The sequence below is a fragment of the Acinonyx jubatus genome, chromosome A3, assembly GCF_027475565.1.
Source record: "Acinonyx jubatus isolate Ajub_Pintada_27869175 chromosome A3, VMU_Ajub_asm_v1.0, whole genome shotgun sequence".
Classification (NCBI taxonomy): domain Eukaryota; kingdom Metazoa; phylum Chordata; class Mammalia; order Carnivora; family Felidae; genus Acinonyx; species Acinonyx jubatus.
In genome coordinates this window covers 29,021,259-29,048,983 of record NC_069388.1, presented here as the reverse complement: position 1 = coordinate 29,048,983, position 27,725 = coordinate 29,021,259, and the positions used below count along the sequence as shown (strand labels likewise).

The 27,725-nt window shown below is 39.0% G+C and overlaps 1 protein-coding gene across 5 annotated transcripts in view; it reads right to left on the bottom strand.

Moving 5' to 3' along the window:
- Nucleotides 1-27,725, bottom strand: part of PTPRA (protein tyrosine phosphatase receptor type A) — a 158,110-nt gene that overhangs the window by 104,593 nt on the left and 25,792 nt on the right. Inside the window, exon 2 of one of the 5 annotated variants that reach the window (XM_027069702.2) lies at nucleotides 9,373-9,456. The exons of 1 other annotated variant lie outside the window; for it this stretch is intronic. In XM_027069702.2, coding sequence (XP_026925503.1) covers nucleotides 9,373-9,399 — 27 coding nt within the window. In that variant the 5' untranslated portion in view covers nucleotides 9,400-9,456. Of the gene's footprint in view, nucleotides 1-252; nucleotides 1,209-2,759; nucleotides 2,799-9,372; nucleotides 9,457-27,725 lie in introns of those variants that run through there. 3 more of the 5 variants (XM_053200165.1, XM_053200168.1, XM_053200164.1) reach the window with 3 other exon arrangements.

Here is a 27,725-nt window from a genome sequence, read left to right as displayed (position 1 = left end):
GACCAAGCAGGAAGTTTCCTAGTTTTTGTTTGATTTGGTTTGGTTTGACTTTTGCTATGTCCTAGTTTGAGCTCTGGAGAGGCCTACAACCTGCAAACAGTAATGAGCACAATCAAAAAAGTGCCAAGACTGCTTTCTCTAGACAAAGGATCAGGAAAAGGGCAGCTCAGGCAAGATAAAAACATTCTGACCATATATGTCCCACTCCAGGCAAACAACAACCAAAAAAGTGGCACCCCTCCCTCTCCTCACCTCACTGTGGCCCAGAAACTGTGAGCAGAGTTCTGTCTTCCAATCCTGCATTAACGAGGCAGCACTTTTTCTCCCTCCCCATGGTGCAGCTGTGGAGAATATGGGTAGAGGCACGTAGTCTATCTCCACCCTGGCATAATGAAACGGAGTTCCAACTCCAGCCCAACTAGAGAGTAGGGGGGAGGATCATGGTGAAGAGGGAGTTAGGGAAACAAATTTTCTAAATATGTGTACAAAATACTAGACATACCTCTGAGTGACCCATGTGTAAAAATGACCAGAAACAACACAGCAAAAAGTTTCAGAACTAAACACTGGTCTAAAACAATACCCAGAGGCACCTGGGTGGCTCAGTCAGTTAAGCATCCAACTTCAGCTCAGGTCATGGTCTCGAGGCTGGTGAGTTCAAGACCCGCATAGGACTCTGTGCTGACAGCTCAGAGCCTGGAGCTTGCTTTGGATTCTGTGTCTCCCTCTCTTTCTGCCCCTCCTCCACTCACATTCTGTCTCTCAAAAATAAACATACACTAAAAAACATTTTTTTAAAAAAACAAACCTCTCTGGTAATGATACAGGAACAGACTAACAAGTAACAGATTCCATATATGATAAAGCATTTCAAATCAGAAAAAGATAAATATTTATTTAATAAACAGTACTAGGAAAACTACTAAACTGGTGTACCTGGGTGGCTCAGTCGGTTGAGCATCCGACTTCAGCTAAGGTCATGATCTCGCAGTTTGCAAGTTCGAACCTCACATCAGGCTCACTGCTGTCAGAATGGAGCCCTCTTTGGATCCTCTGTCCTTCTTTCTCTCTGCCCCTCCCCCACTTGTGCTCACTCGCTCTCTCAAAAATAAACATAAAAAAAATCCACTACTAAACTGATTGGGCAAAAAGTAAATTAGCTCATTTCACGCAATATTCCAAAAAAACATATTCCAAAATGGTTTAAAGTTCTAAGTATAAATAGGGCACTGGGTGGCTCAGTGGGTTAAGCATCCAACTTCTATTCAGATCATGATCTCACAGTTCATGAGTTTGAGCCCCGTGTCGGACTCTGCTGACAGCTCAGAGCCTGGATCCTGCTTCAGATTCTGTGTCCCTCTCTCTCTGCCCCTCCCCCATTCACACTGTGTGTGTGTGTGTGTGTGTGTGTGTGTGTGTGTGTGTGTGAAAAATAAACAAACATTTAAAAAGTTTTAATTTTAAGTATAAAGTACAATACTATGTATGTAGTTTATACTAAACATCTTGAAGAAGGCATTTGTAAATATTTGTCTGTTCTTGAGGTGTAGTAACACTTTCCAAAACACAAAAAAACAAAAATTGAGTAACTTCAAATACATAAAATGTTTAAGCTCCTATACATCAACAAAACATCACAAACAAAATTTAAATCAAAATACTATGAAAAGCATTTTCAAAATGTTACAGGCTGGGTCGCCTAGGGTGGCTCAGTCAGTTAAGCATCCGACTTCAGCTCAGGTCATGATCTCCTGGTTCATGAGTTCGAGCCAGGCGTCGGGCTCTGTGCTGACACCTCAGAGCCTGGAGCCTGCTTCAGATTCTGGGTCTCCCTCTCTCTCTGCCCCTCCCCCACTTGTGCGCTCGCTCGCGCGCTCTCTCTCTCTCTCTCTCTCTCTCTCCCCCCTCCAAAATAAACATTAAAAAAAAAAATGTTATAGGCAAAGGGCTAAATAACCTTTTTAAAGTGTTTACAAATCAGTAAGTACAAACACATCCATGGAAGGGTGAACAAAAAGCATGAACAGGCAATTCGTACACAAGTGAAAAAAATTCATCTTTAAATGGGGAAAAAAGAGCACTGGGTATTGTATGGAAACCAATTTGACAATAAATTTCATATATTGAAAAAAAATAAAAAAATAAATGGGGAAAAAAGGCAAATTAAAGTGGGTTTGTTTTCACCTCTCAAACTGGCACATACTCATAAAAGTGAAAACATTTAAGTATCTATTCTACTCATCCAGCATTTAGTCTATAATGCTATGTGCTATATAATTTAGCCTTATACATATATATTATATATATATAAAATCTCTCTCCTCCAGGCAGGAATTTTCTTACTTTGTTGTTTTCCCAACACCTAAAATAAAAACCAACACATAATAGGCGTCCAAACTGTTGGTTAATGATATTAATGAAAATTATAAAAGCCTCTGAATCGTTGAGGAGAAGAGTGAATAAGAGTACATTTCTGTTACAGACGGAATGTGTTCCCCGCCCAAATTCTCATGTTGAAGCTCTTAATCCCCAATTCGATTTTGGAGATAGGGCCTTCAGGAGGTAACTGGGGTTAGATTAGATCGTGGGGTGAGGCTCTTGTGAAAGGATTAGTGGCCTTATAAGAGGAAGAACGATCTCTCTCTCTCTCTCTCTCTCTCTCCTCTCACCCCTCCCCTGCCCCCCCACACACCAAAGAAAGGCCATGGGAGGTCACAGCAAGAAGTCAGGTGTCTGCAACCCAAGGAGAGTATTCTCACCAGACACCAATCCTGTTAACACCTTGGTCTTGGACTGCCAGTTCTCCAAAACCCATGAGAAATAAATCTTAGTTGTTTAAGTCACCCAGTCTATGGTCTTTTGTTATGGCAGCCTAAACGGAGTAAGACAATCTCCATCCCATAACACTTTAATCTACAAAAAAGTGCCATCTTGATTTATGGATTATCCACACCATGTGGTTTCACCATTCCTATCTCAGGCTGCCAACCACAGCTCAAAAGCATCACACTCAGGGTCTCAGTGCTATGCAGAAAACATCCTTTGTCAGTTTCTAGCACAGTAGCTCAAAGCTCCCTCTGGACAGATGGCTTTAGTGACAAGAGGACATCACCCTCCCTTCTCTACAGAGCCTCTATTCTCTGTTTGGACTAGAAGAAGAGATTCCCTCATCCTTTCAAAGACTATTAATCTCTGTGTCCCTGATTCCATTTCAGATCTTTCACCCTACATTATCATGCCTTTCCTTCTGGTACCTTCAAACCTTCCTCTCCAGCTCTCACTTTCCTCTGTTTTACAAATAGGCACAGATGTTCCAAACAGATTTTTTAAAATGCAAACACAGGAGTGCGTGGGTGGCTCAGTCAGTTAAGCGTCTAACTGGTGATTTTGGCTCAGGGCATGATCTCACCGTTTGTGGAATGAAGCCCCATGTTGGACTCAACGTGAGGAGCCTGCTTGGGTCTCTCTCTCTCTCTCTCTGCCCCTCCCCACTCATGCACTCCTGAGCACATGTGCCTTCTCTCTCTCAAAATAAACTTTAAAAAAAGAAAAGAAACAAAATGCAAACACAATAACTTACCCCATTTAACCCTGCAGCCTCCTGTTTTCCCTTCTTTCCTCATACCACCAACTTGGGTAAGATGTACTTTGCTTTTCTTTCCTCACTTTCCACCTCTCCTTAATGCCCTCATTGTGTTCTTCAAGCCTTCACTCTCAAGTCTACAAATAAATTCTTCAAATCCAATTTTTTCCCCAGAGTTTTCATCCTCTTTAACTTGCACTTGACATGTGATAGTAGTTATCTCCTTTCTCAAAAGTTTCTCAGGTTCTTGGTTCTCTGGACACAATGACAACTAAATTTTAGCTCCCACAGCTTTTGTTCCTCTACTACTCACACACAGGTATTTTATTTGAGTCCCAATTACAGGCAAGGTGTTGCATTAAATATTAGGGATACAGAAAGAAAAAGCCAAAGTTCTTATCCTTCATTTTCCAGTTCAGCCACTCACTTAGCAAACTTTCGTTGAAAAGCCAGTAGGTGATGGGTTTAGAAAGCCAATTATTTTAAACTTACATTAGAATTTTGAAGGTTTTGGGGTAAGTTTAAAGTTGAACTACCTGTCCCTGTCTTCAGGGGAAAAAGAAAAAAAAAAAAAAAAAGACTTGTCCTTGTCTTCAATGAGCTCCTGGCTCATAGGCAAACATCTTCTTTTGTGTCCCCACCATACACTATATACTCCTTGAGAGCAGAATCCAAGTCTACTTCACTGAGACGCCAAAAGTGGTCACACTCATCAAATGCCCAATACATGCAAGGAACAAAGAACTAACAGTGCTCAGGTTAGCGATATACAATATTTTTGATCATACATGAGAAATTAAGAAAGCAATTATTTCCTTAGAGAAGCAACAGGGTAGAGTGACACAAACTTAGCTCTGTGTCCCTACTACAGCCTGGTATTTAACTTTTGAGTTTTCATTTCATCTTTAAAACAGGACTCTCTCCCACCAATATCAGAGGGTTACTGTGAGGACTATAAACTAATATACGTAATATACACATAAATATATCTACATGTAACAATGTATAACCTCTATCACTGAGTCTAGTATACAGCAGGCACTATCCAAGTTTCCCTCTTCATGTGCTCCTTACTTATCTTTGTATTCACTAACCCTATACCAGGACCAAAATGATGATTGGTATTCAATTATACATTTCTTATGTAATTGATTTCTAGGACTCAGATCAAGCCATCACCTTAATATACACCGTCAAGATGAGGAATTCAAGTTCCATATAAATAAGTATCACAAACCCATATTCTAATACTTTACACTTAAACATTTTCCCTAAGAAATATTCTCTATGTTCCTTGAGCCTCAAACTTTGCACCTGTAATGACAAGGATGAACTGGTAACACACCTATATCGGTAGTAACAGCTCACTCAGTTCCTCTTTTCCACAGCCACTATGGAATGTAAGAAGGAGCTGAGGGCTCACTCTGGGGCTCCTTCTGTCATAAACTAGAAATCTTCTATTATTAGTGACATTGAGCTTCTTTTCATGTGACTGTTGGGCCATCTGTGTGTCTTATTTAGAAAATGTCTCTTCAGGTCCTCTACCCATTTTTTTTTTTTTTTTAATAGACTCCCTACCCTACATGGGGCTCGAACTCACGACCCTGAGATTGAGAGTCATATGCTCTACTGACTGAGCCAGCCAGGTGCACCTCCTCTGCCCATTTTTAAATCAGGTTGTTTTTTTGGTGTTGAGTTGTATGAGTTCTTTATGTATCTTGGGTATTAACGCCTTACTGAATATATTGCTTGCAAATATCTTCTCCCATTCAGTTAATTGTTGATGGTTCCTTTGCTGTGCAGAAGCTTTCTACTTTGGTGTAGTCCCATTTAATCTTTCATTCTTAAAAAAGAAAGAACGGGCAAGTATCACCTGACCAAGATAAACAAACAGGAAAAGAAAATGACTGGAGGAAATAGGGATAATTAAAAACAAAAACAAAAAACAAAACTTCTAGAAACTATCTTCAGAGATAAAACAAAAACTGAATGCAATTATTTTTTTTTAATTTGAGAGAGAGAGAGAGAGAGAGAGAGAGAGATAATCCCAAGTAGGCTCCACACTCAGAGTGGAGCTGGACACAGAGCTCAATCCCATGACCCTGGGATCATGACCTGAGCTGAAATCAAGTCAGATGCTCAACTGACTGAGCCACCCAGGTGCTCCTGAATGCATTTTTAAATATCAGGACAAGAATCAGTTCTAAAAAAATTTTTTTAATACACTGAAAAAAAAAATCAATAGAAAGACTGAGAGATAAAATCATGACAGTCTCCCAGAAAAGAGAAGCTAAGGCACAGAAAACAAGAGTGAATAGATAAGAACATTACAGAACAATCGGAGAGGCCCGATATTAGAAAGTTTCTGACAAAAAGAAAAAAATGGAGGGGAGAACATTATCTAAGAAGATAACTTCATTAAATGTGAAAATACTGGTTTTCAGATTAAGGGGGCCCACCAAGTATATCACTATGAAAGTATAAAATATATGGAATATAAAAGATAAGCTTCCAGAGATGGGAGAAAATTAATTTCCTACAGGAAACAAAAATGAGGCTAAATTTCTACATCTCACAAGCAACAATGAATGTCAGAAAAAACAGAGCAATGACTTCAAAACTCTGAGGGAAAAGAATCTGCAATCCAGAATTCTATACCCAATCAAATCATCACTCAAACATGAGGGAAGAGCTGACATCAGAAAGTATCAAAGTTTATCTGCCATGTACCCCTTCTCTCAAGAAGTAGCTTGAGAATGAACTATAGCAAAATTTAAAAAAAGGGAGGAGGCAGGAAGACGGAAACCAAAGATCAGTGGAGTGGGTCCAACTCAAAAATGTGGTAAGGAAAATTTCAAGAATGCAGTTGTGCAGATGGCTTAAAAAAAACAATGAGTATAAATGAAAAGGGTCTTCATAGACTAGAATGTGTATGACTAAGATAGGGAAAAGTGAAATAAAAATTCAGACAAGAAAAAAAGGAACTTAGAATCACCAAGAAAAAAACTGTATGAGAAAGTCTAAATATGAAATAAAAATATGACTGGAAATAACTGATAGTTTCAAAAACAGAATTAACTTTTTATTCATTTTCTCCTTTCAATAGCCCAGGGTCCACAACATAAACCTACAGGGAAAAACATTATAAACCCAGAAAACAATGCTTGGCCTGACACTGAATAATATTACTTACCTATAGTAATGTAAATGCTACACGCGCGCACACACACACACACACACACACACACACACACAGGAATATTATTCAGCCATAAAAAAGAATGAAGTTTTCCATTTACAATGACATGGGATGGAGCTACAGAGTATAATGCTAAGTGAAATAAGTCAGAGAAAGACAAATACCTTATGATTTCACTTATATGTGGAAGTTTTAAAACAAAACAAACAAGCAAAGGAAAAAGAGACAAACCAAGAAACACTCTTAACTATAGAGAACAAACTAATGGTTATCAGAGCAGCACAGGGTGGGGGAAATAGGTGGCAAGGAGGAAGGAGTATACTTGTCATGATGAGCACTGGGAGATGTATGGAATTGTTGAATCACTGTATCATACACCTCAAACTAATATAACACTGCATGTTAACTATACTGGAAGTAAATATATATGGAAGGAAGGAAGGAAGGAAGGAAGGAAGGAAGGAAGGAAGGAAGGAAGGAAGGAAGGAAGGAAGGAAGGAAGGAAGGAAGGAGTGCTGGTGAGGATATTGAAAAATCAGAACCCTTGGGCACTGCTGATGGGATTGTAAAATGGTGCAGCCACTGTGTAAAACAGTAGGGTGGTTCCTTAAAAAAAAAACAACACAAAAAACAAAAAACAAAACAAAACAAAAACTGAACATTAAATTACCATCTGATCTAGCAATTCCACTTCTAAGTACCTACCCCCAAAGAACTGAAAGCAAGGACTTGAACAGATATTTGTATACCAATATATATTACAGGACTATTCACAGCAGCCAAAAGGTGGAGACAACTCAAATGTCCACTGAAGGATGAATGAATGAATAAAATGTTATATATGCATACAACAGAATATTATTCAGCTTTAAAAAGGAAGTAGGGGCCCCTGGGTAACTCAGTTGGTTGGACATCCGACTCTTGGTTTCAGCTCAGGTCATGATCTCACAATTCTTGAGTTCAAGCCCCATGCCAGGCTCTGCACCAACAGTGCAGAACCTCTTGAGATATTCTCTCTCCCTCTCTCTCCCTGCTCCTGTGTGCTTTCTCTCTCAAAAAGAATAAACTTAAAAAAAAAAATAAAAATTTTCTTTAAAAAAATAGTAAAATTCTGATATGTGCTACAACATGGGATGAACCCTGAAGACATTATACTAATTAGTGGTTAATTAATGGTCGGTTAAGCGTCAGACTTCGGCTCAGGTCATGATCTCGCAGTCTGTGGGTTCGAGACCCGCATTGGGCTCTGTGCTGACAGCTCAGAGCCTGGAGCCTGCTTCAGATTCTGTGTCTCCCTCTCTCTCTGTTCCTCCCTTGATTGTGCTCTGTCTCTCTCTCTCAAAAATAAATAAAGATTAAAAAAAAAAAAAAAAAAAAGCCAGACACCAAAAAGATAAATATTGTATACTTCCACTTACATGAGGTACCTAAAGTAATCAAATTCATAGAGATAGAGAGTAGAAAGAATGGTGATTGCCAGAGGTTAGGGGAAGGGAGAAATGGGATTTAGTGTGTCATGGGTTAGAGTTTCACTTGGGGGAAGATGAAAAAGTTCTGGAGGTGGATGGTGGTGATGGGTGCACAACAATGTGAATGCACTTAATGCCAATGAATTGCACACTTAAAAATGATGAAAACGGTAAATTTTATGTTATGTAAATTTTACCAAAAACAGGGGAAAAAAGAAAAAGAAATAAGTATACAAACACAATAACATAAACCTTTTCAGTGCTGCCGAGGCTCTCTCGTACCCTCCTCTAGTCATAACCTCCCACTTCCTGCTAAAGGAACCACTAGTCTGACTTCCATCATATCTCATCTTCCGGTAACTAAACATCTACTTTGTGTCTGGCTTCTTTCACTAAACATTCTATCTCTGAGATTCATCCATGTTTGTATGTGTATTGGTAGTTTGTTCCTTTCTATTGCTGAAAAAAATTCCATTGTATGAATATATCACTACTTATATTTACCTATTCACCTATTTTTGGACATTTGATCATTTCCATTTTTTAGCTATTACAAACAAAGCTTTCATATCTCAAAGGCAAATATGTAGGAATGGGACTCCTGCATCACTGGATAGATGTCTGTTTAGCTTTGCAGAAAATGCCCAACAGTTTTCCAAAGCTGTAGTGCTGATTTACACTCCCACTTAAAACTTGGAGCAACGGGAATGTTGAATAATAAAAATCCATTTTTCCCTTATTAAGACACATTACTCAATGCTACACATAAGACAGAGTATTGCACTCTTTGCCTCAATGCATCGGTTCTTCCACAAGGATGCCATCTGGATTACTTGTACTCTACCCACAGAAACTTTAATTCAATAAGGGCAAGGTGGCAGGGCATAGACTTCGGTCATTTTTAAAAAAAACATCTCTTTAAGTGATTCAAATTCATGACCAGTTTGAGAGCCACCCTCTCAAAGGATGGTAATTATAATGCTTTTAATCACACAAAAATAAGCTAGTCATACAGCTTAGAAATAAAATGGAGTAGGAGAGAACCGGATTTTAGCTTTATTTCGTGAGGGCACTAACTCGGGTGACAAAGCTCCTCACCACTCTGGTTTTATTTCTCTTACCTTAGTTACTTGAACTGCATCATCCATCACCACTCATTGGAATTCCATAAATACCTTTTTGTTTTTTTGGTGTGCCACCTGCAACTAGCAAAGAAAAAAAAAAAAAACACCTTTAGAAAGACAAAACAGTCCTATTTAAACCCCTGCATTGTTCCCAGGGAGAGGAATACACTCTAACAAGGTGTCTCGTAGAGCTGCGTTGAACCCTGCAGGAGCCACAGGACAAAGCTCCATCTTAAACAGTTCAGATTACTGAAGAGCTCATGAGAACTGAATTCAATGAGAAATCAGGTCCTTCCAGGGAAGGCAGGAGCATTCCTCCCTTATCCCCAAACTACGACTTTTCTACTGCACTGTCCTTCTAGGGAACATCTGGCAATGACTGAAAATACTTTTTGATTGTTTTGTTTGGGTTTTGTTTGTCTGTCTGTTTTTAAGTACCCCAGGTAATTCCAAAGTGCAGCCAGGGCTGAGAACCACTTCTCCATCCACTTTTCTGGATCTCATCCTTTTTTCTCCATCTATCTCCAGCCTCAGTTCTTTTCAGAACCCTAGATCTATGTATACCCTTGTTAGTCAATGTACACAGTGAGACTTTCTAATCACTGTCTGACTGAATAAAATCAATTGGAAGAGCCAATTCCTTGATATAGCAGAACTTCCTACTCCAAAGATGGAAAACAAAACCTTGTGGCAAATTAAAGGGACACTGCCATGATTTCATTTCCTACTGTTAATAGAGTCACTGCCAGGAAGTCTCATGCTTACTATAGCAACCAATGGTCTTTCTATTCACCAACTTTCAGCCTTTTTGCTTCCTCAGGAAGTAGATGGCAAAATCAGGCTCCTGATCTCTTTTTTAAAGAGGAGCTGCCATTTAAAAATAGAAATTAATAAATGAATATGTAAAAAGTAGTTTTAGGTTTGGCTGACACCCAATATTTCTGTATATTAAACTCAATCTTTAAAGCACAGAGTCATCTATTTTATTTCACAATACAGCAATCTAGAAAATGTACTAAAACTCTTCAGTTATTATAGTAACTGGATAAATGCTAACATATTTTGAGAAGCTTAGCTAAGTTCTCAAGAAAGTAAACAAAAGTGCCAGTGGCAAGAAACAAAGTATGAACCAAAAGCTAGAGTTGTGGGGCACCTGGCTGGCTCAGCTGGTTAAGTGTTCAATTCTTGGTTTGGCTCAGGTCATGATCTCATGGTTCGTGAGTTCAAGCCCCATGTCAGGCTCTGCACTGGCAGTGAAGAGCCTGCCTAGGAATCTCAATCTCTCTCTCTCTCTCTCTCTCTCTGCCCCTCCCCCACTAATGCTCACCCTCTCTCAAAATATATAAACTTAAAAAACAAATCTAGGGGCTCCTGGGTGGCTCAGTCGGTTAAATGTCTGACTTCGGCTCAGGTCATGATCTCACAGTTGAGTTCATGACTTTGAGCCCCGCATCAGGCTCTGTCTGTGCTGACAGCTTGGAGCCTGGAGCCTGCTTCAGATTCTGTGTCTCCCTCTCTCTCTGCCCTCCCTCACTCACACTCTCTCTCTCTCTCAAAAACAAATGAACATTAAAAAAATTAAAAAATAATAACGTAAAAGCATCAAAACCATAACAAAAGCACAAACACTCTAAAAAGAAGATACGAAAACAGAACTAAATGGCACTTACAGAATAAAAATAGCCATTGAAATCTAAAATTTTATAGACAAGTAAACCACTAGAGAAGACACAGCTGAAGAGAAAATTAATAAACCTGAGAATATATCTGAAGAATTTATGCAAAATGCTGCAGAGAGAAATAAACATACCCTGACCTAGAAAAATAACTGCAGAGCTAAAAGTTGTAAAGCTGATTATAAAATTTACATAGAAATGCAAAGAATGCAGAATAGCCAAAACAATGTTGATAAAAAGAAAGTAGGGAGAAATATCTGAGTTCAAAAAGCAAGACCACTTTATGCTTTCTCCCTATAATCCAAACCATCCCAACAAACTTCTTTTAGAAAACTGGGAATTATAAGAAAGCTTTGTCAACCTGATAGAAACTGTCTCTGGAAAACTTAAAGCTAATGCCACATTTAATGGTGAAATACTGAATGCTTCCTCCCTAAGCTCAGAAACAAGGCAAGAATACCTACTTTTATCACTTTTATTCAACATTATATTGGAAGGTCCTAGCCAATGCAACAAAGTAAGAAAAATAAATAAAAAGGTATCTATATTGGAAAAGAAGTAATAAAACTGTATTTATAGAGAACATGATCTTATAGATAGAAAACCTTAAGGAGTCTACAAGAGTTAGTAGAAACAATAAGTTTATCAAGGTAGCGGAATATAAAGTCAACATAAAATAAACAGATGCAGGGGTGCCTGGGTGGCTCAGTAGGTTGAACGTCTGACTTCGGCTCAGGTCATGATCTCACGGTTTGGGAGTTTGAACACCGCATTGGGCTTTGTGCTGACAGCTTAGACAAATAAGCTGTCGAATTCTGTGTCTCCCTCTCTCTCTCTCTCTGTCTCTCTCTGCCCCTCCCCTGCTCACGCTCTGTCTCCCTCTCAAATATGGATAATAAAACCTTAAAAAAATTTTTTTATAAAAACCATATACATAATAAACAACTGATGAGGGAGCATGGAACAAGCTGAGGGCAAAATACAGGCTGGCACACACCCCCCACTCACCAGGTGGAATATGTGTGATGTTCCTCAGACACTCTTGGCTACCCAAGAACAAAGGAAAGGGGTTTAAATGCTTGCCATGGTAATGTGGGAAACTAAGGCAAATTAAATTCCCTTACTGCCTACAGCCCATTGACAAGTCCTTGAAACCGGCAAAGTGACCTCCCTCTAGGAGCTCAGTTGTCTGGATGAGGACACTTCGCTAGGGGCAAAAGAGAACTTAAGCTTAACATTATCCCAACCTCGAGGATCCTGTAAGTCTACCTCCTTTATCTCAACTGCCCCAAGATATATGCTGGCAATCATACTCCAAGCTTATGCCCCAACATACATCTGAAGGGTCTCATGACTGAGGTTTTATTAAATGGTAATAAATGGCATTTCCCTAGCAACAGCTAGCCCCTCAAGGTCCTGGAAACCTTGCTTCCAAAATTCCTTAGAGACTTACTCTATCCCTGACCCCCTCCCAACCTGAGGGTATATAATGAGTTACCTGCCACAACCTCAGTGCAGCTCTTCCTGCCCATGGGTCCTGTCCCCATGCTTTAATAAAATCACCTTTTTGCACCAAAGACGTCTTCAAGAATTCTTTCTTGGGTGTCGGCTCTAGACTCCACAAACCTCCCCCCACCCCAAAACTTCATCCTCAATTGTATCTTTATATATCAGCAGGAGCTGAAAATTTAAACTTCTTAAAGTACCATTTACAATAGGATTTTTAAAACACAAATTATTTAGGGGTAAATATTAACAAAAGATGTGCAAGACCTGTACTCTGAAAACTACGAAACACTGCTGAACTTACAGAAGACTTAAATAAGTGGAGAGATATAATCTGTTCGTGGACCAAAAGACTTGATGTTGTTAAAATGTCAATTCATCCCAAACGAAACTACAGATTCAATGGAATCCCAATCAAATTCTCAGGTTTTTTCATAAAAACTGACAAGCTGATTCTAAAACTTACATGAAAATCTAAAGATCTTAAAATAGACAAACGAATTTTGACAAAGAAAAAAAAGTCAGGAGACTACCTGGCAGGGAATAAGACACTATCCTATGGGTATGCAAACAGACATAGAAATCAAGAAAATAGGCTAGAGAGTTCAGAAATAGAATAACAAATATATGACCAGCTGATTTTCTACAAAGATGACAAGATAATTCAATGGGGCAGAACAATCTTTTCCACAAATAGGGCCAGAATAATTGGATACACAGACAGGGAAAAATGAACTTTTGCACTCGATTCTCATGCCATACACAAACATTAACTTGAAAGGATATTAGATCTAGACCTAAATGTAACAGCTAAAGCATAAGAACACATAAGACAAAATTTCACCATCTTGGGACAGTGTATTAATTTTATATTACTAAGTAACAAATTACAACAAAATTAGAGGTCAGAAGTCCAACTACAGCATGGCTGGAACTTCTGCTAAGGATCTCACAAAGATAAACTCAAGGTATCTACCAGGCTGTTCTCATCTAATGCTCCTCTTTGAAGTTCACACAGTCGTGGCAGAATTCAGCTCCATGCAGTTGTAGGACTAAGATCCTTCTTTCTTTGCTACTTCTCACCCAGGAGCCATTCTCAGCTGCTAGAGGCCATCTGCAATCTTTGCCATAGAGACCTCTCTCCATCTTAAAAGCCAGCAGTGAAAAATCTCCCTCTTATTGAATTCTCATGTTTCAAGTCTTTTGACTTCTTTCTAGACCCAGATTTTAAAGGTTCATGTGATTGGACAGGCCTATCTGTATAACCTCCCTTTAGCTGACTCAAAGTCAACTGATTAATACCTTAATTACATCTTTAATATCCCTTTTGCCACGTAATGTAACATAATCACTGGAGTAAAATCCCATCATATTCACTGATCTTGCCCACACCCACAGGAAGGAAATAATACAAGAGTGCAGGTTGCTAAGGTCCCTAAGGTCTTCTTAGAATTCTGCCTACTACAGATAGACTTCTTAGATTGGATACAAAAAAACACGAAAAAAAAAAAAAAAGCAATAATTTGCACTTCATCAAAATTACAAATTTCTAACACTTTGGTAAACCCCATTAAAAAACAAAAAACCAGGGGTGTCTGGCAGGTTCAGTAGGGGTAGCATCCAACTCTTGACCTTGGGGTCATGAGTTCAAGCCCCACACTGGGTGTAGAGATTACTTAAATAAATACTTAAATAATAAAATTATTTTTATTTTTTTTAACATTTATTCATTTTTGAGAGACAGAATGTGAGTGGGGGAGGGGGAGAGAGGGAGACACAGAATCTGAAGCAGGCTCCAGACTCTGAGCTGTCAGCACAGAGCCTGACCAGGGCTCGAACTCAGACTGCAAGATCATGACCTGAGCTGAAGTTGGATGCTTAACCGACTGAGCCATCTAGGCGCCCCATATAATAAAATTATTTTGTAAATAATAAAATTCTTTAAAAAGTATTAAAAAAAAAAAAAAAAACCCAAGCCACAGGCTAAGAGAGAACATCTGTAATACGTATATATAATTAGTGGCTATATCCAGAATATATAAAGAACCCTTACAACTCAAGCATAAGATATTACTTACTACCAAATAATCCAACAATGGGCAAAGGATTTAAAATGACACTTCATAAAAGCAAATACACAATTGGCCAGTAAGGACATAAACAGACACCCATCACAGGGAAACACCATTAAGTCACTAGGAAAATGCAAATAGAACCATAATGAGACACCACCACAAACCCATAATGGCTAAAAAGTAAAAGGCCGACAATGCCAAATACTGGTGAGGAGGTGGAAGAAATGAAACTCCAACACAGTACTGATGAGAATATAAAGTGTAAAACTATATGGGACACCTGGGAGGCTCAGTTGGTTAAGCCTCTGACTTCAGCTCAGGTCATGATCTCACAGTTCATGGTTCGAGCTCCGCGTCAGGCTCTGTGCTGACAGCTCAGAGCCTGGAGCCTGCTTCGGATTCTGTGTCTCCCCCTCTCTCTGCCCCTCCTCTGCTCATGCTGTCTCTCTGTCTCTCAAGAATGAATACACTTGAAAAATAAAATAAAGATTTGAACACATGTTTCCAGTAGCTTTTTTTTAAAGTTTATTTATTTGTTTTGAGAGCTAGCACACGAGTGAGGGAGGGGCAGAGGGAGAGGGCGAGAGAGAAAGAGAATCCCAAGCAGGCTCCACATTGTCAGCTCAGAACTCGATATGGGGCTCAAATTCACAAACCATGAGATCATGACTTAAGCCAAAGTCAAATGCTTAACCAACTGAGCTACCCAGGTGCACCCCTAGTAGCTTTATTCATGAGGCAATCAAACTAAAAAAACCTAAGTGCTTATTAACATATGGAAAATACAGTATATTCACATAATGGAATACCACTCAGAAAAAAGAAAAAAGGGAAATGACTGCTAATATACCTAACAACATGAATGAATGTCAGAAACATTATGCTCACTCTTCCCCTAAGCAGGCCTGAGGTGATTTCTGAAAATGGTTTGCTATTCGCTTGACCCAGAATACCCCGCAAAATGATGTAAATCAAGAGGTTCAAATCTTCATGTTCACCTTAAGAACACACATGATGGCTCAGGCCATCAAGGGTACGCATCTGTGAAAAGCCAACAAGTATCTGAAGGATGTCACTTTGCAGAAGCAGTGTATCATTCCATTGCTACAATGGTAGAGTTGGTAGGTGTGCCCGGGCCAAACAGTGGGGCTGGATACAGGGTCGGTGGCAAAAAAAGAGTGCTGAATTTTTACTACACATGTTAAAAATGGTGACAGTAATGTTGAACTTAAGGATTTCAATGTAGATTTTCTGGTCACAGAGTACATCCAGGTGAACAAAGTCCCCAAGATGTGGCATAGAATCACAGGGCTCATGGTTGGATTAACCCATATGTGATTGCTCCCTGCCACAGTAAGATGATCCTTACTAGAAAAGAGCAGGTTGTTCCTAAACCAGGAGAGGAGGTAACAAAGAAGAAAAAGATATCCCAGAAGAAACTAAAGAAACAAAAACTTATGGCCCAGAAGTAAATTATGCATAAAATAAATGCAAATAAAAGTAAAACCAAAAAAACCAAAAAACCCCATCATGTTCAGTGAAAGAATCCAGACAAAAGAGTACATACTACATGATTCTAGTTTTAGAACACTCTAGAAAAGAAATCTAATCTATAGTGAGAGAACAGATCCCTAATTGCCTCGGGCCCAAGAAGGGTATGGAGAGGAATAACTGTGATGGGCACAAGGAAAATTGTGGATGTTAAAGAAATGTTAGGTATCTTCACCATGGTGACAATCACTTAGGTAGATAAATTTGGCAAAAACTCATTCAACTGTATAAGAAAAATGGTATGTTTTATTGTAAGAAGATTGATTATACCTCAATAAAGTTGATTTTTTAAGAAAACTTTAGAGATCATTGAATAGAAACCAAAACCTTCTCTTTTTTTAAAAATTTTTATTTATTTTGAGAGATGGCATGAGTGGGGGGAGGAAGCAGACAGAGAGGGAGAGAGAGAATCTCAAGCAGGCTCTGCATTGCCAGCACAGAGCCCCATACAGGGCTCAAACTCACAAACTGAGAGATCATGACCTGAGCTGAAACCAAGAGTCAGACGCTCAACCGACTAAATCATCCAGGTGTCCCTCAACAAAGTTGATTTTATTTTTTAATGTTTATTCATTTTTGAAAGAGACAGGGAGAGAGCAGGGGAGGGGCAGCGGGAGAGGGAAACACAGAATCCAAAGCAGGCTCCAGGCTCTGAGCTGTCAGCACAGAGCCTGACACGGTGCTCGAACCCATGAACTGTGAAATCATGATCTGAGCTGAAGTCAGATGCTTAACCAACTGAGCCACCCAGTTGCCCCAATTTTAAAAGATACTCTCATTAATGTTTGATATACTGAAGACATGCCTGCAATACAATCTTGCCAAACAGTCATTTCATAATAAACCCAACATACAATGCAAAAGATGAGATAAAACAGAAACTAACCGCTATTTAAAAGTCTATGTATTGGTGTTATATACCAATCTTAATAAAGAAGCAAAACACATCATCTCAAAGCAGGAAAAGCATTTAACAAAACCAGACACCTCCTCATCACAAAAACACTTATGATGCTCATAGTAGACAACAACACTGTGCACTGTGCAATTTTTATGTTTGTGATCTCACAAATCTACAAATTTACCTACTTTTCCATAGATCCACCAAGCACTACAGGTGTTTACCTTAGTACTTTCTAGAGTGACCTCATGTACAGATCAGCAAATATCCTCTTCTTTTTCCTGGATATATCTTTTGTTGTTGTCGTTGTTTTTTAAGTAGGCTCCACACCCAGCGCAGAGCCCAGTGCAGGGCTGGAAATCACAACCCTGAGATCAAGACCTGAGCTGAGATGCTCAGCTGAATCAGACGCTCAACTGACTGAGCCACCCAAGTGCTCCTCACTGTTGATTCAGTAATACTAAACTCCTAGCCAGCAGCACTATAATATATGATTGAACAAAGCTTGTCTAATGTGCATGTGTATGCACACACACACACACACACACACAAAGATGGATGCATGTGTAAGGATACACATGTTTGTGTATGTATATACATGCATATATTACCCAGTTCTGTCCACTGACAGGGCCTAGGGGCAGCAATTCCCCAGTAGAACAATCATACACCTACCATCCAGGCCTGGTTTCTAAATACATTCTCCAATAAAAGGAACCAGGACTCCTTGGTGAAATGACTGGGCTGGGGCAGGAAAAGTACAGGAAGAGACTGGAACATCTTGTGCCAGAAAGTCAGGAAGGGAAGTAATCAAAGAATGATAGAATATGTCAAAAGGATACAAGAGCCAGGTTGAAACCAGGGGCATCCACTAGCCAAATATGAGACAAATTCAGCATCAAAGTAACATATTAATAGATAATAATTCACTGAATAAAACAGAAATGCATAAATACATATTAATATAAATTCATAAACAAACAGGGAGAAAAGGATTTTCCTTATGATATGTCACTGGATGAATGTTACGGAAATGATAAAAGTAGAAAAATCATCATTTGGCAACTGCTGCAGCAATAATCCAGCCAAGAAATATCAATGAAGCTCAAACTAGTAGGGTAAAGTTTGAGAAGGGAGATAGGAAATGAGGTATTTACATGGTCTCAAAGTGCTTCCTCCTCATAAAGTACTTACTGACTACAAAGGAAAAAATAGGTAAATTTACAGCAGAGAAAACCAAGAGACCCTATTTTAATCAAGTGATCACGATTAACATCATAAGAAACAAGGCACATGGAAATTGTGTGCCTCTGACAGAACAGAGTAAAAATACAGCACCATTTATGTGGTATTCCTGACAAAATGCATATTCTGAATCTAACCATGATGAAACATCATGCCCAAACTGAGAAATACTCAAAATAATTAGCCTACACTCCTCAAAAATATCATGATAATCAAGTCAAAGGCAAGATAACAAAATGTAATATGTGTTTCTGAACTGGATCCTTTTGCTCTACAGGTTCTTATTGGGACAACTGGTAAAACCTGAATGGGATCTGGGGATTAGCTGGTACTACTGTATCACTGTTAAGCTCTGGATTTTAATGGATGTATTGTGGTTATATGGGAGAATGTCCCCATTTGTAGGAAACACACACTAAAGTATTCAAGGCTGACGGAGCATCAAGTGAGCAACTTACTCTCAAATAGCTCAGAGAGGGAAAAGGCTCTTTGTACTATTTCTGCAACTTATCTGTAAACTTAACATTATTTCAAAATAAAAAACAAAATGCACATATTAACAACAAAGAAGCACACACCAATGTCTCAGGATTATAAAAACATAGTTCTTCAGTAAAATTTCTAGATAGAAAAGTACAATTATCCTTTTTATAAGCTTTTCTAATAATATATCTCATTTTCACAGCACTTCCCAATAGAAATTTCTGTGATGGAAATGTTCTACATACATGCTGCCCAATACAATAGCACATATGGCTGATGACTATCATATTGGAAATGCAGGTCTAGAGAATAGCAATAAAAGCCATAAAAGGTTAAAGGGCTTTTTCATTAAAAAATTAGTTTTAATACTAATTAAATTTTAAGACAACTTACTTTTTCTAAACTTGCTGACAGACTGCCTGTATTTTTCAAAATTCCCTATCTTCTAATGTCTTTTTTTGTTTGTTTACTTATTTGTGTGTGTGAGAGAGAGAGAGAGAGAGAGAGAGAGAGAGAGATAGGCCGGGCGGGAAGGAGGGGCAGAGAGGGAGAAGGAAGGTCCGAAGCAGGCTCTGCACTGACAGTAGAGAGCTGATGCGGGCTCGAATTCACAAATGATGAGATCATGACCTGAGCTGAAGGTGGATGCTTAACGGACTGAGGCATCCAGGCGGCCCGTCTTCTAATTTCTTAATCAAGTCTGAATATCTATCAGAAGTAATCACTTACCTATCTTTGGTTTAAGGGCAGTTTTTTTTGTTTGTCTTTAAACTGCCCTTCCTTTTAGTATACAACTCCTACTGATTCATACTCCTATCTTGTCAACTTTTTGAAGTATATCTTTCTAAAATCTAGGGACATGTACATGTCCACCCAGTATTCCCAATTTTGGCTCTCACAAAAGTTAGATCACAAAGTCACTTTCTCCCAAACTTGTAATTTACACTTTACTTTTACTTTCTCTCATACTCATCTTTCGCTATGTATAGCTGGTACACTGTGTGTTAACTGCTATTACAAGTTCATTTCCTGCCATGCTCAGGGTAAGGTTCCTCCTGATCAGATCAGCTTCTTTCAATTCCACATAAAATATAATCATCACTTAGCCAATCATTCTAGTATTTTAAACCAAGATCTAAAAGCCAAAAAAGCCAAAATCTAGGGGCACATGGGTAGCTCAGTCGGTTGAGTGGTTGACCCTTGGTTTTGGCTCAGGTCATGATCTCATGGTTTGTGGGTTTGAGCTCCATATCGGGTTCTGTGCTGGCAGCATGGAGCCTGCTTGGGATTCTCCCTCTCTCTGTGCCTCTCCCCCGGCAGCTCTCTCTCTCAAATAAATATATATTTTTTAAATAATAAAAGCCAAAATCTAGTTTAATGACATCATCTACATAGACCACAGGAAAAGAAAACTGCATGCTTCGAGCGCATCAAATTCCACAACTTTTGATTTGAAAAGAAAATGCAAAGTAAAATTCTTCTCCTTGTGATTCACCTTGGTAACCGAATGCCTTGAGGGAATGCAATAGCAGTCACCCACCTATGAGGAGGTTCTGTTATTGTTCTTGACTGACTTAATTCAGAACTTGGAAGAAGAAAAAAAACTGGCTTGTTTACAATAGGCCCATGAAGTTAATACCTATGCCAAACATCTTTAGAAACATTTAACAAATCTAGGAAAATCAAGAATTCTACCAAAGATAAGTTTTTAAGAGTTGATTTAGAAGAATCCCTCCATCCCTGTTACTTCTATTAGTAACTATTTAGGGGCCCCTGGGTGGCTCAGTCTGTTAAGCGTCCGACCCTCGGTTTCAGTTCAGGTCATGATATCACAGCTCATAAGTTCAAGCCCCAAGTCGGGCTCTGTGCTGATAGGGCAGAGCCTGCTTGGGATCCTCTCCCTCTTTCTGGGCCACTTCCCTGCTCTTACTCTGTCTCTTTCAAAATAAATAAACAAACTTAAAAAAAAAAAAAACTATTTAAAACAAAAATAAAATTAAAAAGCAATTCAAAATCCCTGATGTCAATATTATTTAGAAGATGCATAATAGAACAAATTTCCATCTTCATTTGAAAAATCAAACCCTAGATTTCCAAGTCAACATGGCATCAATGCAAGCAGTACCCATTATGTTGGCCCAGTAACACACTCAAGAACATATAAAAGCTGGACTAGGGTGGGGAAATCTGATGGGGCCTAAGCTCCACATGCTGTCTTCTAAACCAGAGCCACACATATAGCAGAGCAGAGGCAGGAAAGAGAAAGAACACACCCTTTTTTTTTTTTTTAATCTCCATGCAGGAAAACAAAATTTAGGGACCAGAAAACCAAGCAACAGTTGAAAAATTTTATGAGAAAACTTTTGGGCTATTTACAAAAATACTGATAAATGTAGTATCTGATTGCTGTAAAAATCTCAAACAATGGGGCACCTGGATGTCTCAGTTGGTAGAGTTCGGGGTTGTGAGTTCAAGCCCCACATTGGGCATATAGCTTACTTACAAAAATAAAAATAAAAGGAAAATTTTTAAAAGAGCAGCTTAAAAAAAAATCTCAAACAATACTAAAGTGTATGAAGTGTAAAGTGAAAGTCTCCCATGTTTTCTTTTGCCCTTCCCAGTTCAGTACCAGATCAACAGTTGATATAATCACTGACATAGATTTTATTTGGTGAACTTTTTACACTCTTTGCCTATTTTTCTAATAGTGTTTTGGTCTGTTTCTTATCTGCATGGACTCCTTAATACTAGGTGACATCAATCTTTTCCTGACATAGGGTTAAAAATATGCTTCCGCTGGGGTCCCTGGGTGGCTCAGTTGGTTAAGCATCTGACTCTTGGTTTCTGCTCAGGTCATGATCTCAGGGTTTGTGAGTTCAAGCCCATGCTGGGCTCTGTGCTGCTGACAACATGAAGCCTGCTTGGGATTCATTCTCTCTCCCTCTCTCTGCCTCTCCCTCGTTCATGCTTGCTCACTCTCTCTCTCAAAATAAATAAATAAACTTAAAAAAAAATACATTTCCCCAATCTGTAGTTTATCTTTTAGTTTTGTTTATATTATCTTTTTACGCAATCAAATTTTAGTCAATTTTTTCCTTCTTGATTTTGGCCTTGGTATAATGCTGTATGCAGAATGGAGTAGAACAAACCATCTGTTTTAGTGAGGCTTGCAAGCTAAGAATGATTTTATACTTAAAAAAAAAATATTTTTTTAATGTTTATTTATTTTTGAGAGACACAGAGAGACAGAGTGTGAATAGGGAAGAGCAGAGAGAGAGGGAGACACAGAATCCGAAGCAGGCTCCAGGCTCCGAGCTGTCAGCACACAGCCTGGCACGGGGCTCAAACCCACGCAGGGTGAGATCATGACCTGAGCCGGAGTCAGACGCCCAACTGACTGAGCCACCTAGGCGCCCCACTTTTTAATGGTTGAAAAAAATCAAAATAGTATTTCATGATGTGAAAATTATATTGAAATTCAAACTCCAGTATCCATAAACAACATCAAACATAACTGCATTCACTCATTGACATGTTGCCTATGGATGCCTTCAACACTACAGTGGCAAAATTGAGTGGCTACCTGTGTATGTGGTGCTCACAGAGCTGTGCACTGCTGCTCAGTGCACCACAGAGTGGAAATCACACTGAGGAAATCAGCGAAGAAGCTATATAACTCAGCAGCATCTTGACTGCCACATGCGCATACTGACATACTGCACTGTGATAGCTTATTTCTTTGTGTTACCAGTGCATAGTCATCGTATCAAAACAAGAAGAGAAAGTAGATAATGTCATGCTTTTTTTTTTTTTGATAATGTCATGTTTTTAAGCAAAGTGGATGGACAGTGTGGATTACCTTGCTATTAAGTCACACGAGGAAGCACTGTGTTTATTATGCAATGACACTACAGCTGTGCTAAAAAAAATTCAATATACACCAACATTAGCACACTAAGTAGTCACCCAATATTTCTAATTCACAGGAAAAGCCATGATCTGAAAAATCCAAGGCTGATCTATTAGCCAAGAAAAGGAAGTAATTTATTAGTCAATGGTGAGTTGCTTAAGCCATGCTCAGTTCTAGGCGCTGAAGAAGGATATTCAGAGAAAATAAACTTAAGACTACTAGCTTTTCAAAAAGACCAGTTACTCCAAAAGTTGAGGATAAAGGGAGTTAAGATTAATCATTTTAAGAAGGCAAATGTGGGCCGCCTGGGTGGCTCAGCGGGGTAAGCGTCGGACTCTTGGTTTTCAGCTCAGTTCACGATCTTACAGTTTGTGAGTTCAAGCTCCACATCGGGCTCCACGCTGACAGTGTGGAGCTTGCTTGGGATTCTCTTTCCCTCTCTCTCTGCCCCTCTCTTGCTTGTGTGCTCTCTCTGTCTCTTAAAACAAATAAATAAACTAAATTAACTACGTAACTAACTAAATAAATAAAGCAAATGAGGGGGACCTAAGTGGCTCAGTCTGTTAAGCATCCAACTCTTGATCTCAGCTCAAGTCATGATCTCATGCTTCATGAGATTGAGCCCTGTGTCAGGTTCCACACTGACAGTGTAGGGCCTGCTTGGAATTCTCTCTCTCCCTCTCTCTCTCTGCCCCTCCCCTGCTCGTGCACATGCTCTCTCTCTCTCAAAATAAATAAACTTAAAAAAAAAAAAGAAAAGGCAAATGAGTTCATGTAAAGTCCCTGTTTCTCAATGAGTGGACAGATGTTACCAATACTGCTCAGTTGTTTATTCAAGGAGTCAATGCCAAGTTTAAGCTGGATGAAGTTTCAGCTGGCTGGCTCAGTCTGTGGAGCATGTGAGTCTTGATCTCAGGGTTCTGAGTTCAAGACCCACTTTGGGTATAGAGATTATTACTAAAAAAAGAAATCTTAAAAAAAATTAAGTGAATGAAAAATTGGCTTCCATGAATAGTCTGTTAAACAACTACAGGCCAGAAATTGAGAAAATACTAATTCAGTACAATTTGAATTGCAATCTGCTAAAATGTGTTACCACTGATAATAGTAATGTGGAGTAGAAAAAAGCTCAGTTGGATAATTTGCAAAGTTTGTTAAGATGCAAGGCAGTTATTCAATATATTCTTCATCAGCAGGTACTCTGAAAAATATTTAAATTTATCATGTGTTATTGAGCCAACAGTGCTGATGGTGAACTTCACTCACTGTCATGGTCTTAATTATTGCCAGAAATAAAAGCTGAATAATCTGACTTGCCTGACCACAGAGCAGTTCAGGGACTTTGCTGTAGTAAAATTTGGTGATTTTTAATCTTTTTTTTTTTTTTAAAGTTTATTTATTTTGAGAGAGAGTGCAAACAGGGGAGGGGCAGAGAGAGAGGGAGACAGAATCCCAAGCAGGCTCAGACCCGTCAGCACAGAGTCTGATGCAGGGCTTGAACTCACTAGCTCAAGATCATGACCTGAACTGAAGTCAAGAGTCAGATGCTTAACTGACTGAGCCACCCAGGTGCCCCTGTGAATTTTAATCTTTTAAGCTCTGGGTTGAGAATGAAAATTTTCAGAACAATAAACCTCTTTCAGATTATCAAATAATGAATGGCTCTGAAACTTTGCTTTTGCTGCAGATTTACAATATTTAATAAAGTAACCCTGGGGGTGCCTGGGAGGCTCAGTCAGTTGGGTGTCTGACGCTTGATTTCTGCTCAGGTCATGATCTCACAGTTTCTGGGGCTCTGCACTAACAGTGTGGAGCCTACTTGGGATTCTGTTTCCCTCTCTCCCTGCCTCCCCTATTCACGCCTTCTCTGTCACTCTCAAAATAAATAAACTTTAAAAAAAGAATTAAATAAATTCAATCTAACATTACCAGGGCAGAACAACACTTATATGTGAAAGTCAAACTACAATCAAGTCATTGAGATAAAAATTAATATCTGAATCATAAGCAATGTCAAGTTGCTTTATACACTTCTCATGCTGTTAAATTTAAAATAAGAAGTGAGATCTACATTCCAAAACAATTTTTTTTAAGTTTTTTTTTTTCTTTTTTTCTTGAGAAGGGAAGGGAGGGTCAGAGACTGGGAGAGAAAGAGAATCCTAAGCAGGCTCTGTACTGCCAAGCACAGAGCCCGACTCAGGGTCCAAAGCAATGAACTGTGAGATCAGGACCTAAGGCACAGTTGGATGCTTAATGAACTGAGTCACCCAGGCACCCCCCCAAACAAATTTTCAGAGGACAGATTTTCTTAGCTCAAAACTACAGTTCCAAACAAAACAAAACAAAACAAAACAAAACAACTACAGCTCCAGAAGCAGTTTTAGGACTTCAATGAAAGTACAAAGAAATTTCCATATTTCAAAGTCTACTTAACAGTGAAATTATGGAGCTTCCATCTAACCCTTAATTGGAAGTAATTAATCTGCTATTTAACGATATGCTAAAAGGCAAATATTAAAAGAATAATATAATTTTATAAATGCTTCCCAAGTGATTAATATGCTCAACTAAAATCATATGCTTGTGGGCTGATACCGATATTTGGCTACACATCTATGTAAAGACATTTTCAAAGATGAAATATGTAAAATCTTATTACAGACCATCATTAACATCTGAAATCAATTTTGATAGGAAACAGTAACTCTGAACTCCAATTAAGTGAATGTATCACCTTAAAAAAGAATTCCCTTTTTCTCATTAATATACCTATTGTTACAAAAAGTTGTACTCAATAATTATTATATTTTAATTTCATCAATAAGAAATTTGTGGAAATGTGTTTTTTAAAGTACCTTGAATAGCCTTGATTTTGCTTATTGGACCACAAAGCCTAAAATATTTACTCTTTGGCTCTTTACAGAAAATATTTGATGACCCCTGCTTTTGAGAAAGGTTTTCTTTAGCCTAAGCATATAAAAGCATCTCCTCTGTTTCCTGAAGGGACAGGTAAAAACTTTTACCCAACACAAATAGGGATTGGGGCTGGTTGGTTACACACAAAAAAAGCAGTAGATCAGGTAACAAAAAAAATATATACATATGTAACTTAAATATTTGATTTTTACTGAAAACAAATATACATACATTCATTCATCTGCCAATACCCTGGTAGAAAGCCAAGGCCTCTGTGAGTATGGATAATTTATGTTTCACACGTTCTTTCTTACATGTATCATATCGATAATATATACCCATGATTTTTAATTTCAATTTCTTTAAAATGGAACAAGGCGGGGCACCTGGGTGGCTCAGTTGGTTAAGCATCCAACTTCAGCTCAGGTCATGATCTCCCAGTTTGTGAGTTCGAGCCTTGCATCAGGCTCTGTGCTGATGGCTCAGAGCCTGGAGCCTCTTCAGATTCTGTGTCTCCCTCTCTTTCTGCCCCTCCCCCGCTCAAGCTCTCTCTCAAAAAAATAAATAAACATTAAAAAAAAATAATAAAATGGAACAAGAGGCACCTGGGTAGCTCACTCAGTTAAGCATCCAACTCTTGGTTTCAGCTCATGCCGTGATACCACACAGTTCATGTGTTTGAACCCTACATCGGACTCCTCACCAACAGTGTGGAGCCTGCTTGGGATTCTCTCTCTCTCCCTCTCTCTTTGCCCTTCCCCTGCTCATGAGTACTCTCTCTCTCTCTCAAAATAAATACACTTTAAAATACAATAATAAAATAAAATAAAATAAAATGGAACAAGTATTCAAACAACTGTGAGACAACTGAGCATAGAATCTTTAACAAGATTTTTATGATTTTTTTTTCTAATCTTCTAAAATGTGCCCACAACCAATAAGATAGTAATCTGGGCAGGGTGGGGAGGGGGCTGGCTCAGTCAGAAGAGCATACAACTCTTTTTTTTTATTTGAGAGAGAGAGAGAGAGAGAGAGAGAGAATGCACGAGAGCAAGCATGAAAGGGGGAGGGGGCAGAGGGACAGAAGGAGGGGGTGGAGGGAGAAGGAGACAGAGAGAGAGAGAATCCCAAGCAGGATCCAAGCTCGGCGCGGAGCCCAATGTGGGGCTCGGTCCCACAACCCTGGGATTGTGACCTAAGCTGAAATCAAGAGTCAGACACTCAACTGACTTAACCTCCCAGGCGCCCTGGGCATGCAACTCTTGATGTTGGGGTCATGAGCTCAAGCCTCACGTTGGGTGTAGAGATTACTAAAGAGCAAATAAATAAACTTAAAAAGAAGATAGTAATTTGGGGGGAAAGGGACTTATCTAATCCTTTCAAGATCTTCAACTTAACTTTCTTAAAAACAACTACCTTTATACTCATATTTCATTATACTCACATTTATATAATATTTAATTAGGTTATAAAATTACAGTAAGTAAAACTGGCATAAGCAGGTTTGGAACATATTGACCCTTAAAAGTATAAAATTCAATTTGTGATTGTAAAAGGCAAGGTATACCAGAGTAGTTTATTACCAACCATGAGTGTTCAGTTTAAGAATCATTCCGTACAGGGGCACCTGGTTGACTTCAGCTCAGGTCATGATGTCACAGTTTGTGAGGTCAAGCCCTGCACTGGACTCTGTGCTGACAGCTTAGAGCCTGGAGCCTGCTTCAGATTCTGTGCCTCATTCTCTCTCTGCCCCTCCCCCACTTGTGCTCTGTCTCTGTCTCTCAAAAATAAATGTAAAAAGGGGCGCCTGGGTGGCGCAGTCAGTTAAGCGTCCGACTTCAGCCAGGTCACGATCTCGCGGTCCGTGGGTTCGAGCCCCGCGTCAGGCTCTGGGCTGATGGCTCGGAGCCTGGAGCCTGTTTCCGATTCTGTGTCTCCCTCTCTCTCTGCTCCTCCCCCGTTCATGCTCTGTCTCTCTCTGTCCCAAAAATAAATAAACGTTGAAAAAAAAAATTAAAAAAAAAATAAATAAATGTAAAAAAAAATTTTTTTTTAAAGAATCATTCAGTACATTCCAGAGAAAAGAT